Below are 16,766 nucleotides of genomic sequence, written 5' to 3' on the forward strand. Positions count from 1 at the left end.
ATCTAAAAGAGAACATCAGTGCATATGCTTGACTCCTTCATTAATGAGACTTCTCTAAGTGTGCAAGAGAATATTTTAAAAGAATTATATTAGTAAATAAATGCCAAAAGGATATAATAATGTGTAATCTTACAAAAGAACAGTAGGGTTGGGACCAGGCTGATCTCCAGGTGAATGATCGTTTATATGATCATTAAGACATCATCACTTAGACAACGACATCTGAAAATTGCAGGTAAGACTCACAGAACCTCACCTATGGAAATGTGTTTTTGTTTCTCTAGGAGCTTTTGGATATAGACACAAGTGTTTGTGCAGATTTTTTTTTTTTTTTGGTACCTTCAAGTCAGTTTTTGACTCCTAGCAACTGCCTGGACTGGTCCCTGCAGTTTTCTTGGCAAGATTTCGGAAGTGGTTTGCCATTGCCTGCTTCCTAGGGCTGAGAGAAAGTGTCTGGCCCAAGGTCACCTAGCTGGCTTTGTGCCTAAGGTGGGACTAGAAATATGGTCTCCCTGTTTCTAGCCTGGCGCCTTAACCACTACACCAAAATGGCTGTCATGTAGAAATATTACATATGAACAATTCAGAAAAGTACAGAAACGAATTTCAAAAGTAAACCCTATATATTGGAGAAAGAGATACTTAAATCTATTTTGATGATATTACAGAGGTTATGATGCTGTGCATTTTCTCTAGTGCATAGAAGGCCCTTGCTGTATTTGATATGATGTCACAGGACCTAATACTGCTTTCAGTATTAGAACTGAAGACTGACAAAAGCAAGGGGTTAAAGACATATAAAAATATCTGGGTCAAAATAATGAATTCGGATTATGTTGAGACAAACATGAATTGTGAAAAAATAAAATTAGGTCTCCCATCTGATTGATAAAACCATTTTTATTAGATGATACAATTTTACATCTCTATCATGCATTCTAATAAAGTGTCCTTCTCAGTCAATCTATCAGCTGGTGAAAGTGAAATACAATGAGTTAATAACAGTATAAAAGTTACCTGTTACATAGAGGCAGTGGCAATAGGTATTAACTTGCACCAAAGCTAATAAAAATAAACACAAAGATATCTCTGTTTTACTATAAATATATCAACTCTCACAGTCCCTGGAGTCTTTATGCAGGGATCTCTGAGATCTTAGGATGTCTGTAACAGATACCTGAATGCTGATGGGCATGTTTTATGAAATAACACAAGGAAAAAGAATACTTTGAGTGGCTGTTTAGAATTCATATAAACCTCATGCTTACTTCAGTAAAAAGATATTCATCCAAAAATAGACAAACAAACAAACAAACGCTTAATGATGTCTTCCACACATGTGTTTGGCAACATTGGTGACTTTCCTACAGTGTTAGCTTAGAAATAAGTGAATGGATGTAGTAGGGAACTTGGATTTATTTCTAAAAATCTAGGTTCCTGTTTTAACATAGAGTGCAATGAACATACGCTACTGTAATCTTCAGTTTTCTAACCACTAGTTCTACCAACTTTTAAGTTTTATATTATTTATCTTTTTTGCTCTCTTCTGAGAACTTTGCTTTTACCGTGATAGTCAAACTGTGCATTGTTATTCATGTTGACAGATTTTGATAGTGACTGAATGGCCACTCAGAATAGAGTTATGCAATTAACTGTTGTATGTGCAGTCAGTGAATCACACCATGCACAATAAATATAGAGTATCATTGGTTCAAACTATGTGCCACTAAAATCCATACTTGTTTATTTTTTAAGTGAGATTCTGGCTATTCTCAAGTGAGGACTACTCCAATCTGAGATTGGGTGCCCGCCCCCCATTTCCACACACTATGGGGTTTCTAAGGGCTTGGGAAGCCTGGCTCCTGTTTCAAAAGAAATACTGCAGAGACCATTTTACAGCATTTCCTCTGGAACAGCAGTGCAAGTGTTTTTCTATTAGTAGGAACTCCAACCTTGTCTAGTCTCCCAGGATTTTTCCCCTTCCTCTGGCTGAAAAGCAACATCACACCCTACCACCACCACCACCACCCCCGTCTTCCAAAGTTGCATCAACAACAGCTTTGCCACTTCTCCAACACAGTAATTGGTTGGATTTTTCATTTTTCCCCCTCATGATGATAAAAGCTACAGCAGGGAAAAATGAAGGGGGTGCAGGAGAGAACAGCTGGCTTCAGATTCTTGTGACTTCCCACTGGCCATGGAAGAAGCATGACAATGGGGACACTTGCCAGTTTTTGGAGGATAAGAGAGGTGAAGTCAATATGTCCTCAAAATAAACAATTTGCATCTGATCTTCTTTTTGTTTTAATCCAGCTTTCTGGTACCTTCCATATCTGGGAATTTAGGGAGTAACATTTCAATTTATCTGTAGGGCATCAGATTGGGGAAGGATGCTCTAATTAGAACTTACATATTTTTGCTTTTGCCTAACCTTTTTAGAAAATGCTATCTTAGGTTTTCTGTCAGCAAGTTTTCTTAAGGTAAGTACTAAGAACTAAGGGGAGGTAAATCCATTTGATCAGAGGGAGGTCTACCAGTTCTGCTCTGTGAAATTCCAGGCAACCACTACATAATTCCAAACAACTCTGTTTTCTGCCATCAAATGATACCTTAGATTTTTGTAGTCCAGTCTGGTATTCCTAATTAGAGCAAAATACATAGGAAACCTCAGCAAGCTAGTTAAAACAAACTTTTACTAACGTGATTTCTTAGGTGGAAACTTCTTCTGAATCACAATACATCTTTTTATGTTTGTCAGCAGGTGAGATATGATCTAGGTTAGAACTTTTACTGCAGTAGAAGACTTAAATGTTTTGTTTTTCAGACATAAAGCACAACAGTAGAAAGAGCCTCAATATTTTTGCTTGTGGGTTATACAAATGTATTACCATACATTTTAGGAATAAAATATAAATCAATGCAAAACTCAAAATACTACTTCTTTCTTAAGACAAGCACTGTGATACATAATATTTGATCTGTACATTAGTACAGTGGATGGAGGGCAAACAACTGGTTTTTATGTCTCATTTATTTGTGTTTTCATAAGTCAGGAGAAATTTATTTTTTACTTATATCCATGCAGGAAAAATGGACATTTTTCCCTGTAATCTGTTTCTGGCAGTAATATCTTTCTGCCAAGAAAGAAATAAGAAACTAAGAAACATCTTTCTAGTCCCAAAGCTAATGGAACTGCATTACGTTTAACACTCAAACCAGCACTGGAATAGTGGTAAGGATCTATCAATATGAAAAGGAATTTTTATACTAAATATCATATGTATTCATATCCACATGGAATTAAATTACACTGAGTTAGTTTTTAGGACTGCAGTCTTAGAGGGTTCTATTTAGTTCTATACATGTGCTCTTAGATAATTATTGATTTCTATCACAGTATTTTAGTACTTTAAGCTTATATGGATCTTCATTTTTATTCTTTTAACTTTAAACACAACTGACCATGAAAAGAATGCCACATTAGTCCACAGCCAGAAATTTTAAAAGTTTTTTTTTTAAAACTATTTAAATTTGCTTTAGTTTGACTAAATAGGGTTATTCCTGTCTCGAGCTTTTCTGAGAATTAATGTCATGGCATTGCAACAATAGTCTGTCTAACATCTTAGAATGCAGTCAGTTCTGATAACTTTAGATAAAGAGAAGAACAATTTCAATCAAACCACAGAATAGTCAGAGGAGCTCCATTAGAATAAATGAAGCAAAACTTCACACTCATCTTCACATGATACTTAGAAACATACAATCCTCTACCTATCTCGTGACCTTCCTTTGGCCTGTTATGTGTCATGGCAGACTTAAAATTACAATGTCCAAGGTTATTGTTCTGATGATGTGTCTAACACATAAATACATATGCAGACACACATAAAACCACCTTTGTGTTCTTTAAAGCAGAATAGGAAACTTAGTCTGGATCCAAAGGCCCCACTGACCCTTTACTTCCTAGCAAGAATAAGAAGCTGAGATTTTAGGAAAGGTAAACCCCATTACCTATGCTGTTCTTTGGCAGTTCTCCTTCCTTTCAGAAAGTGAAAGGAAATAATTATTCCTTTCCTCCTTCAGAGCAGAAAGCATAGTATCTATGTTGAGGTCAGGTATTATTTTGTGCTTTGAACCATTCAAGCTAAATTTACATTTTTTAAAAATTTTCATAAAATAATTAATCACAGCTGAAGAGAAAAGCAGAACATTGAAATCAGACGTGATGACTTGAAACAGAGGTCAATAGAAAATAATACTGTATATACTTTGTATACTGTAGTAAAAGTAGAATTGCAGATTAAAACAAAGCATTTCTGGAAACTTGAAGACATACACGTTCCACCAATGCTATGTTAACTTCTGACTGTGAAAAATGATCAGAATTCCAGTGATCTTACTGTCAGTTAAAAAAAATGATTGCCCATATTAACCTTGATATCAAAGAGTCTCAGTTGGCTTAAAAACAATTATTTTGCTTAAACTAATTCATAAATTACTTTATATATGCTTTTCTAATGAGTTTCTTTAAACTACCATCAAACCACTAAACACTTACTTTTATCCAAAAATAGCTCTGCCCATATAATAAAAAATCAGTCATATGACAAATACTAATCTACAGTACTAGGGGCACAGGAGAATGTGATTCACTGCATGACAACATGAATAAGTAATTCACAAAAAGCATGCAACTTCCCTAGTCACCAAAGGACTTGCATATTTCATAAGTATTGCAACATGTGCCTCCTACGCATTTTACTGAAATCTATACCATTGCTTTCTGCTTATGTCACCTACTATGACATCCTCAGGTCATTCCCTCCTGACTACATATACTTTTTTCATATCTTGGACCTTTCCTACCACTCTTAAACAGGTGGCCTTCTGAAAATAGCCTACAATGTTTACACTACTTTTAACATTTCCCTTTTTCTGGCTACCTATTAAAATGCCATTGAAACTGTAAGCCACAATAGTTTAGCCCCATAAGCATTACAAAATGCTTTTAAACCCAATTGGTCTGATTAAAAAATAACATTTTTATTTATCTCTGAGTACTGTGAGTTTTTATTTTTTATTTATTTATTTATTAAATTTATATAGCCACCCATCTCACTGTCTTGATTCTGAGCAGCTTATAAAGTTAAATGGTAACTCTTACCATAATAAAGGAAGTTGCTGTATACTAAGCTCTGGGGGAGATGGGCGGCATATAAATTTAATAATAAATAAAATAATAAATAAATATTCTTCTTCAAACCAAATCCCTGTTTGGGTATTCACTTATGAATATGTGAAAGGGTTGCAGGGAAGGATATGAACAGTTCCATACATCCTGGATGACATTCTATAACTTTACATACCATATACCCAAGATAATCCAAGATTGCCTTGAGGCTAAAGGGAGACGCTGTCATGGTTTGTATGTGATAGGACCAGTCAGGATAAACAGCCCATTTCATATATTCGCCAAGCTGTGACTGGCAGCCCATTTAACTGGGGTCTTCATGCAGGCACTGATGGGAACTTCTTGGCTTGGAGAATTTCTGTTTTCTTTTCCTATGGAGAAGTTTTAATTTACTTCTACACTGAGGCATGTAACTTATTTACACCCACACCCTGAATGGTTTTTTTCCCCTTATGCTTCACATTTCTTTGAGCTGGTTATGAGGTTCATGATTTCCAGACACCCAGCATGTCTGTCTCGCCAAAGAACTATTCAGTGTCTCAGTTTAAAAAGCCATTTTAAAAAAATTGAAATAGTATTCCAGATACTGGGCTTGGAAAAAGAGTGGCATTGGCACCAAAGCATATGCTGCACAGCCAACTTAAAATAGTGTAAATTTCGTTCTTTTAGAAAGGTTGTATTGCTCTTTAGAAAGGAATGAACTAGACCAGGCAGTATGAAGACAGGCTGTAACCTTAATCCTTACTAGAAAGTACCATTGAATTTAGTGGAATTTGCTTCTGAGTAAACATTCATAAGATTTGTGGCAGCAGGAATGAAGATACCATAAAAGCACTTTTTCTTTTAAGTCATCTCTCCCTGCCTTTTTCAGGCAACACTGTGTCTTACAATCTGTTTCGTTATCTTTTGAATGTATATGAAAAGAAGTATCTTCACATCTTATTTACTTGGAATGTCTAGCCAAATAACATTTTTAGAAAGAAATTAGAAGCAACACAGCTTATGCCTGGAACAAAGAAGTGAATGAAATGGATTTAAATTCACAGGATTACAGTAACTCAGACTGACATAGAGCACAAACAGCAATACTCCAAGGCAGGGCTAAAGTATCTGTGATCCTCCAGATGTTGCTGATTTACAATTCACAGCAGCTAGCATGACCAGTGTGAGAGATGCTGGGGTTGCACTGTAGCGCTCTCTGGAGGACACAAGTTGTCCACCCAACCTGACTGATTTACATCACAAATTAAGTTGGGGAAATATAATGACTTTCCATTTCCTGTCATCTGCTGTATTCTACACTATGTGTTATTCATTTTTAATTGCACTTTTATTATTATATCTGCAGTCATAAAAATGGTTTTCTGACACAGGATATTTGTGATGTTGTGTTTCCCCAAGCTTGTAATATAAGCAAAAAAAAAAAAAAACCCAAACAAACTTGGGATGAGTGAGCACAAGATGAGTATAGAGGTGCCTTCAAGAAGATAAGATTGTCTATTCACAGTGATAACTTCTTTCCAGAATCTCAGCAAGGAGACTTTCCCATCACCTGCTATCTAACGCTTTTCACTACAGATGCTAAGGATTCATCTAGGACAATGTTGTCCAAACTTGACCACTTTAAGATGAGTGGACTTCAACTCCCAGAATTCTGGGTGTTTAACTCCACTCATCTTAAAGTGGCCAAGTTTGGACAACACTGATCTAGGACCTTCTGAAAGCAAAACCTGTGTTCATCCACTGAAGTGTGTTTCCCTAGCTAGAAAACTTTGGAATATCAGCCTAATAAAACCTTAGACCCTATTATTTTTTCCCTAACCAGATAAGGAAAAATCCTATCTGAGTCTCCGAAAGATAAAAACAATGCAACTGAACTCTTTAGGTTGGGGGATAACATTTGCATAGCCAAGAAAGAAGACCAAAACACAACAACATATCACAACATGGCCAGTGGTAAAGATAAACATTTTAGCTAGCCATAAGTAGGCTTGTATAAGAAACAAAAGGAAAACACTGTCTTATTGAGGCCTAAGATTACATTCTTTATCATGATTAATTGGATAATTCACAAATGTTGATATTGCACAATAATACTCTTCCCAGTTTAAAATTTCACATCTGGAAGCACATCAAAACACCACTTTGTGATTTGCTTTTATATAAACTAAATTCCATCCTATGTCTGTCTCTGTGCTTGTCACCCTCTCTCAAGCACACACACACATACATACACAAGACAAAATAAAACTGGGATGAAGATCTTTTATAATACTGACAAATCATAAACACTGTATCCCATTCTGGATAAATCTTGATATTACCAGGCCAGAAAATATCTATTCACACTTCTCATTCTAGAAGATGGAGACATTCAAGGAAGGAAACTCCACCAGGCTCATTTGCTTTTCATGTCTGACGCCTCCATCCCTTTGGATGTGGATTATAATTGGAGTCAGCTGTTGATAGACAGTAATCAGACCTGGATTCCATGGAGATCATACCAGGATCAGTTTGGGCACGTTGGCTATAGTATGCAGGCTGCAGACGGGAGCCACAATGGGCAATGGAGCTAGGTGCAGACATTGAGCTCTTGGCAGGAAATGTGGCTGCTGAAAAGCTCCTTCTAAATGAAGCTAATTTAGCATGGGCACTTGGAGCTGGATGCTCATAAGCCACTTTTCTTTTCCAGTCATCAGGTGGTGCAGATAATGTTTTCCTACGAGCTGCTGACATGACATTTGCCACAATAGATTCTTGAATGGTTTGGGGACCAAAAGCATCATCCACAAATCCAAGAGGGGACTTAGCTGCTGCTTCCCAAGGAGTCAGCCTCTTTCCAGGCTTGTCAGCTGCTGGAGGTGCTTTGGTAATATGATCAGAAGTAGATTGGAACATCACGGGAGAAACAGGGGACATGGATCGTGAAGAGGCGGAAGGAGGCCATCCATGAACTGATAAGGATCGTTCACTGCCTCTTTCCTAGAAACAACAAAATCTTAGATGTTATTACGTTCTTGAATAACAGTGAGAAAGATTCCAAAAATAAAGCAAATAGTTTTTTATCTCTTGATCTGAAATTGTAACTTTGCTTTTTAAAATACCCAAGTAGCTTTTCAGTCTTATAAAAATAATGCATTATGAAAAACATTTTAAAAAGCAGGTGCATTTTTTGCTAAAAAAGTGTATTTGTAAAAAAACATAATTTCATAAATATTTCTTTTTCTTTTTGATTAAACTACCCCCACAACCTGTGAGCAGACATTATTAACAAATTGAAGAAAACATTAAAATAAGAAACCAATCCTCAGTGTCAACGAACATTTTGGGAGATGCCATTCCAGGTTTTACACCATCTGATCCATGGCAGTGTCACATTCAATCAGGAAACATGTAAGATGAGGTACACAGCTGCACTGGGAAAAAAGCTATTGACTGGACTAGCAAAATAAAACACAGCTGAGATTTTATTTCGGTAAACTGTGCCAGTCTGAGAAGTAAGTCCTTGTAACATTCATCTTTCAAGCTTAACTTTTGCAGGCCTTGTCTTGGCCGGGAAGCCAAACAAAAATCAGTCCTGCTGAGTGTTTGGATGGGAGATCTCCAGGTTATACTAAAGCTTTAGGCTAGACTGGAAGTCAAAATAATATTCCAGAAAAAGGCAATAATAAAACCATTATTTCCTGTCACCAAGGAAACTAATAGATGTATCCATGAAATTTCCAGGAGATGAGCTTGACTCAAACAAGCTTTCGTTTTTTTTATCTGACAGTGATGGATAGAAGCTAAATTGTATATAAACAAAGTTATAAATGTATTGGATAGTTATTTTTTTCTTGTTTCTAAGTGTAAACCACAGTTTTCTAAATACAGAGATCTAATTCCTCAGTCACAGCAGCAGGTATGACTGGTATTTGTTTCATGAGAGCAAGCAGTTCCTGTTCCTTCAGTGTTTGTGGATTTCCTGGCTCAAAATGGCTGCTGCCAATTTTTAGAAATCATAATATAAAAGGGCTCTGAGACCCCAAAAATGAGTCTTAGGGGCCTCATGTTGCTCTGGTGCTATAGATTCCCATCCCTGTTATAGGAGGAAGGATAGGTGGAACTCAGACTCCACGCACCATCAGCCTCCAGGAATATTTATTTGTCACACCGGATTTCCCCTCCACCAATCTGCATAAGATTTTTAAAAAAATTGGGAACCTTCATATAAAACAGATGGAATACATATTCACTGGAAAACATGGAATCATTCAACAATAATTTCTAATATTGCTAAAACCGTCTCTTCTTTTTTCTTTTTGAAGACTGAAATAAACCATTCCATCATATAAAATTTCATTGTAGAAACTATATTATTTTTGTTGTTTTTTAGTTTTAGGCGAGTTTAACCAAATAGGATTTGAAATTGAAGCTATATTAATAATGGTATACTAACTGAATTGAAATCACTCTGTTGTGTACTTTCTAGTTCTTGTTTTGTTTCGTTTTTGGTGCCTTTGAATCAGTCTTGACTCCAGGCAATAGCCTGGACTAGTCCCTGCAGTTTTCTTGGAAAAATTGTGCAAATGGTTTGCCATTGCCTCCTTCCTAGGGCTGAAACAGGGTGATTGGCCCAAGGTCACCCAGCTGGCTTTGTGCAGAACTAGAACTCATGGTCTCTGGTTTTTAGTCTGATGCCTTAACCGCTGTACCATAGTGGCTCTCTACTTTCTAGTATAGTCATGGAAAAATAAATTTAGGGTTAGAGTCAGGGCTATGGATAGGATTTAGTCTATGAACGCCTTAAACAAGGTGTGAAATGAGGCCATTGCTCTTCAGAGACGTTTTTCTCCATTTGAACAATTTTACGGAATGATAGTGAAGTATTAAGGAAATGCAGTGAAGTTGCAGTGGAAAATAAGACCATGAACCTAAGACAATAAAGTGGGGAAAATAATTGGTATAATTATTTTTTGTTGTTGTTATTCATAGTTTAGTTTTGGGGTCTTTTTTAGTTTAGTATTAATAATAATATGTTAGAATATGATACACCCATATATACATAGTCATCAACCCCGATGTTTTCCTTATGGTGATGTTTGATTGTTTCTTGTTTTTTATGCTGGTCTTTGAAATAAAGGTGAATGAATTGGTATAACAGACTGCAAAGTTGTCACTGTCTGGTTTTGTGTCCCTTTTGAAACTATGGAAACAAAGAGAAAACTGGGGGGGGGGGATTGCAATGCTTTAAATATCAAGCTATGAAAGCCTAAAAATAAATTGGGGACACTATCTGCAATCTAACATTCTGACTTAAGCATAACTGTTCTGGTGCAACATTGCTAACAGAACATAATCCAAGGTCATCATGACAAGACATGATGATATCATGTTATATTTCTGTTGCACTGTTGCATCAGCTTAAAGCCATAATTGTTAACCTTGCTAAACCAGACTGCTTTAAATTAACTGTTTATTAATGTCCTACATTTACTTGTGTGGCTTTCTAATCGCTTGATATTTCAACGTGAAATAAAGAAAATGCCCGTCAAAATACTGTAATGGTCAATAAAGTCTATAGTGCTATGCCAGTTACATTTATAGGTGGTCTTAACATGAAATGTATAAATTGTTAACCAAGTTTGTAATCGGAAGCACCAAGAACCCTAATCAGGGCAGTGGGAGATTTAAAAAAAAAAAAAATCAAGATTTTTCTACATATTTTCCAGCTGCTAATCATTTTCTAATACATTATTTCTAAATAAAACTTTGCATCTAACTTGCATTTTGAGCTTGTCTTAGTACCCCCAAAAATCTACTCTAATGTTATTTTATTCTACACTGTTATATAAGCAGCCCTGAAATGGAACCACTTACTCCCAGCTTATTAACATATCCTGCTTCAGAAAGCCTATGAACAATTCTCATTCGGGTCTGAAGTCACATACCAAGATTTGTATCTTTTGCTGATCTAGTTTTTAATAACTGTAGAAAATTCTCTTAGCAGGGAGTGCATGCTTGAAAGAATCTTGTAAATAATGACAACAATTATTGTAATCAAGTTATTGTAATGAGATCTCAGCTAAGGATCAAAAGGGTAAACAAATGCCTAGCACCAAGATAGTCAAATTTTCATGGAAGTTTCTACCTGAGCCAAAATAGTAGCACGTTTTGCAATAATTAGCTGCATGTCTTTCTCCACCCAGTTCAAACTGATTATAAAAGGCAAAATAGTAAAGGCTGATCAGCAACCTTATGAATTATTAGAAGCATTAAAATAAATAGGACAGTAAATGCTAAGACATTACAACAGAACTTTCACAGCTTTGTTTAGTCCACAATAATAAAACACAACAGTTGCCATACTTCAGTTTTCTATGGGAGAGCCTTGGGCTTCTCAACGTTTCTTCTTCTATGGTTGAAAAATGGTTCCCTTAAAAAAAAACCCATGCTATATTAGGTCCAGACCCAATAGCTGTTCTTAAATAATATTTAAAAAGAATTATCAATTTCAATCCATGGTTTATTATTCAGTTTTTTTTTCTATGATCTATAGTTAAGGTTAACCACAGCTTTGGGTTTGATAAAATAAAAAAAATGTAGCTAATTAATGGGAGTAAACACTTAGAGACACAGAAAGCAGGAGAGGGAAAATGGAAACAGAAAACCTGAAGATTATACATATAAAACCAACATGGATTAACACTAGAATTACATCAAATTATGCCATTGCTGATTTGAAAGTACCACAAGCATCCTGCTTGTAATAAATGTATTTCATAATAGTCCAGTGTTACTCACTTGAGTTCTTTTGCTTAAAAACAAGCAACAGCCTAGTTTGTATAATAAAGAGACATTCAGCATTGCCACCTTCTGGAAACCAGGAGTAATATCCCACAAGAATGATTTCCATAGGACAAGATGCCAAGGGGGTTTGCAAACGGATACAGTTATTGAACCTATTATTAGTCAGAGTTTGGTCAGAAATTAATTGGCAGATTATGTCACTTAATATATACATTAAGGCTGGCATAATTCTTTCACTATTATTTTTTAAAAGAATCTCCTAAACTTCTGCAATAATGACTTACAACACACATAGGCACGCACTGTAAGAGTAGAGTCAGTCTCACATCTCTTAGAATTACGTGGTTGCATAAAACAATCTTGAAACCCTTCATAGAAAATGATCTTCCAGTGTTCTTGCCAGAACCAGCCCCATTGTCTCATATCCTGGCATTCTCACCTTTTTAGAATATACAGGGAGATTCTTCTTTGAAAGGCTGGAACAGCTGAGCATCTCTGTAATTCAGAGAGCTCATTAGGGTGAGGGAATGGATACTGTATGGAAGAAATTCTCTCTTGCAGGCCATCTTTCTGTTTCAAAGTTGTGTCCTTTTCTGTGCCTACAACGATACTTGCAAACAGAATCCCACTACTGTATTTGCAAGACCTGCTGGAGAAATGTCCACACAGTATTCACATATATCTTACCAGTTAGAAAGAGCCTCATTTCTCCTGGATTTTATTTGTGCTCCCTAGGAATTATGGGAATTTAAGTCTAAAAGACATGTAGTAATACTACTGTCATAGAGAATAAAATAGGTATTGCTGTGCAAAAATATTTGGAATTTGTAATTTTGCACATCCTAACCAGTTACTGATTTACTGAGAGTAACAGGACTTTCTTTTTAAAATATACCATTCAAAACCAGAATGTGGTGTGAGATAAACTAATTTAAATTTGCTTACCCCAAGAAACAGAATAATATCAGTAAACGTATACTTATTACATAACTTACAAGTTAGCATTCAGTAAGGAATAGTAGTCTTCTTTGGTAAGATGAATATATCTGGCTGTTCCTTTTAACAAATCAATGCTTGCCTCTGCTTTATTTCATTTGTTCCTTCCCACTAATATATCTATCTTCAAGAGTCTCTTCTAAAAGTTATGCAATTATTTGTTTCAGAGATGGGTGGCTGATGGAAATTTTATTTATTTTAAGACTAGTTAAGAAGTACAGCTTCTTCCATCCATCCTTCCTTCCTATTTGAATGAGAGTCCTAATATGACACATTAGATAATTTTAACCTTTTCTTTCCTGCTATGATTATAATCTAGATTAGCATTCTCTATTTCTTCATCTTAACAGAGTATAAATATAGATAAAATAACTACAATGTAACCTATTCCTACTCTCAATCTTCTGCCCCACTCTATTTTATAAATCAAACCTATCCCTCCTTTCAAGAATGGCCTTGAACAAACAAGTCTCTCCACACATTCACCTTTGTAATTTCCATTATAATGCTTCTCTCTTTCGCTTCTTTCATCTCTGGACGTTTTAGCCAACATTACCAAAAACTCTTGCCTTTGGTCATGCTGTTTGGGGCTAGTGAGAATTGAAGTCTTAAATATCTATGCCTACTTCTAGCCAACTATTTTGACTACAGCAATTTTTTTTCTTATTATTGCTAAAACTTGGGGTAATGGTAGCCTTGAATTTACTTGAACTATTAGGGAAGTTGGTGACATTGTTCAGAATTATGGCTATAGATTCCTCCATGACTCATACAGATGCTACCCCATCCTATTACTAACCAGATCCAAACTGCTTAGCTTTTTCTCATCAGCCAGTGAGAGTTAAGTGCTGCCAATTAGCTGAGCAGTCAGAGAAAGTGCTTATACCTCCACAACAGCAATATATATTTGGATTAGTTTATTTATTGCATAGAAATGCAATAAACTTATTTTTATTTTATTTTATTTATTCAATTTATATAGCTGCCCATCTCAGACCAGTGACTCTGGGCAGCTAACAACAATAAAAACATTCACTAAAATTTAGTGAATGGGTAGTACATACTACCAAGATAAATGAAAGTAAACAATAATTATTTGGGGGCAGAAAGATGGATATAAAGTGAACTGAGGATGAGAATGAGGATGATGAGTTGAAGACCTTGGTTTCTTGAGTGCTAAGGCTACTCCCTAGAGATGTATCTGCACTCCATTTGCTGATCATTTCTGACCAAAAAAGGTCTGGAAACCTGTATGATTATATAGTTCTAACCTCATGTGATGCCTTCATTCCTGTAAAGTTTTGGTATATAAGCTCTCAGAATTTTAACCAGGGATTGGAAAAGTATGGAAGACTGTGAGGGTGCCAAAAAATACCCACTGAATTGTGCCCCTTTAGCTTCTCTGTCACTTTACATTGCCCTCTTACAATGAAGGAGTTATTTTGGAAAAGCGTGCCATAAATACATTCTACTGAATTCTATTCTCCAAATAAGCGTGCTATAGAAGGGTAGGGTAATTTGAAAAAAGACCATGATATGTTTCTAGCCCAGTGCCCTATGAAGGCACTTCCTATAACTTCAGTAACATTTTCCTATTTTTTATGTTGCCAAGAAAATACCTTGTTCTAAGGCTTCCCTACTTCCTTAGTGAGAATCTACACAATCTACTTATTTCCCACACTCAAGTTTGCCAGTTAAGATGAATGTAGGGCGTGCAAGAGTTTGATGAGGTGGCTATCTGGTATGTGTGCATGCTTAAATGTTAATTATTAATTTCCTCCATAATCACTTTCCATAGGCCATTTCTGCCACTTGGTAGTCCTTTTGAATAATAACCTTGGGAAATAGGAAAGGGAAGCAACTGAAGAAGGAACTCCAGTAGGAAAACACCTACTACTTAGTGACTGGAAGTATCCTTCCACAACATTCATTCATAACATGCAACTCCCACCTCACAGGTTGTCCTAACATCACATCAGCTTTTGGAGGAATAGGATGAAATATATATTTCTGTCTTTAACACTTGAGACCTAATCATGATTTGAAGCATGAAAACTATTATGTAGAGAATATTTTTGACAGAGCAACAATTGTAAAATGCTACGAAGTTTAATAACTTTCACAACTCTCCAAAGTTTTGTGTTCCTTGTCTTATCTGCTGGTCCTTCAATGTGTTTCTTTTCTAATGAAATTATTACAAAATTCTCCAACTGTGAAAACATGAGTGCTTCAAAAATAAAACAAAGCATGGCGGTTCCTTGACAGATTATTCAGATTGATTTGAGAATATTCTACAAAGCTGTGAGCCATGATTTCTTTTCCTATCTTTCCTTGGCACTTCTGTGCCTTTCAATAAGAATGCCAGTCAGTGCTTTTCTGAGTTGTGGTTAGGAGTGATAGTAATCAGTTTATTTAAACTGTAGGAACAGATACCATTCACTGAAGTCACTCACACTACTCAGCAGCTGGTCATGGCTTTCAGTCATTCCTACCCTAGGCCATATTTGACCAAGAGGTGAGAGGCGCTGTATTCTATTACCAATCCCCTTTGGGAATCATTCCCTGTGAAGTAAAATATGAAAAGCATTCTAAAGCTCTCTTCAACTCAGGAAGAGAACATGCTTTCCCAGTGTCATAGCAATATATAGGGGGCCATAGTAGAGTTTCCAGAAAGTGCCCTTTAAAAGTATACATTGAACGGACATATTGTACAAATCCACAATGTTTTCTTAAATAGCTGTTGTGGGTGGTTATTTTGAAAAGAGCATTTTCTGTTAACATGTTATAACTGCAAGCGTAATATTCTTATTTAAGAAGAAACCTGGGGAGGGATTATAATACAAGTCACCTTTATATAGAAGCAATCTCTGATTCAAACAAATATTTTCAATTAGTTGAAACTAATACATATTTATTTTGTGGACTTTCTTTGTGGATGAATCATGCTATGTTATGAATGCTTCCAGTCATATTCAAATCATAATTCTCAATAACTTGTTCAGTCAAAGGGCATTTGGGAAGAATAGGGGTCAAAAAAGTCAAGATGGTGGTCATAACCCTTTTGTACATTTCTTCATGTCATACACAAACAAAGGTGTAGAGCTTTGGTTATAGGATCACAACTGCCATCTTAACTTTTTTGGTGCACACTGGCTCAGTCACACTTTCAGGCCTCAAAGCTTTCATTAATCGAGTTCAGGAGCCATAGATTTCAATAAAAAGCAATTCATATGAACACATTACATTTTTTAAATAAATGAGATCAAAATCATGTGTTTGAATTAAAATTTCCACCTGCATATTCATAGGATCCCAGTCTATCAGCTCAATTCATATTCCAATTCTGACAGATATGATATGAGCTATTCACCTTACTTAAAGCTGGAGGATTCTCACGACAAGACCTTGAGAAGCGGAGAAGAATAGTAACAGAAATATGGGCAACTGACCACCCTCAGGAGGATAAGCCAGTGAAGTAGAATGACGTGATGGGCCAGCAGCACTGGGAAATTATCCTGATTATTTCCTTTTGTCAGTCTTCAGTAGAAAGACACAATAATATTACTCTGAGAGCCAGTTTGGGGAATGGTTAAAGGCACCAGGCTGAAAGGCTATGAGTTCTACTCCTGCCTTAGGCACAAAGCCAGCTGGGTGACTTTGGCTCAGTCACTCTGTCTCAGCTCTAGGAAGGAGGCAATGGCAAATCACTTCTGAAAATGTTGCCAAGAAAATGGCATGGGATTGTCCAGGAAGAATCAAGCCTGAAGGCACCAAAAAAAAAAAAAAGTTA

The 16,766-nt window shown here is 36.1% G+C and overlaps 1 protein-coding gene across 1 annotated transcript in view; it reads right to left on the reverse strand.

The window, feature by feature from the left end:
• Window positions 1–880: 880 nt before the first annotated feature.
• SYNPO2 (synaptopodin 2) overlaps window positions 881–16,766 on the reverse strand; it is a 101,014-nt gene continuing 85,128 nt past the window's right edge. Inside the window, exon 5 of the mRNA XM_007433928.4 lies at window positions 881–8,173. Coding sequence (XP_007433990.1) covers window positions 7,601–8,173 — 573 coding nt within the window. The 3' untranslated portion in view covers window positions 881–7,600. The remainder of the gene's footprint in view (window positions 8,174–16,766) is intronic.

The sequence above is a fragment of the Python bivittatus genome, unplaced genomic scaffold, assembly GCF_059951505.1.
Source record: "Python bivittatus isolate LINGU-HERP-01145 unplaced genomic scaffold, Pbiv_v1 ctg000070_np1212, whole genome shotgun sequence".
Classification (NCBI taxonomy): domain Eukaryota; kingdom Metazoa; phylum Chordata; class Lepidosauria; order Squamata; family Pythonidae; genus Python; species Python bivittatus.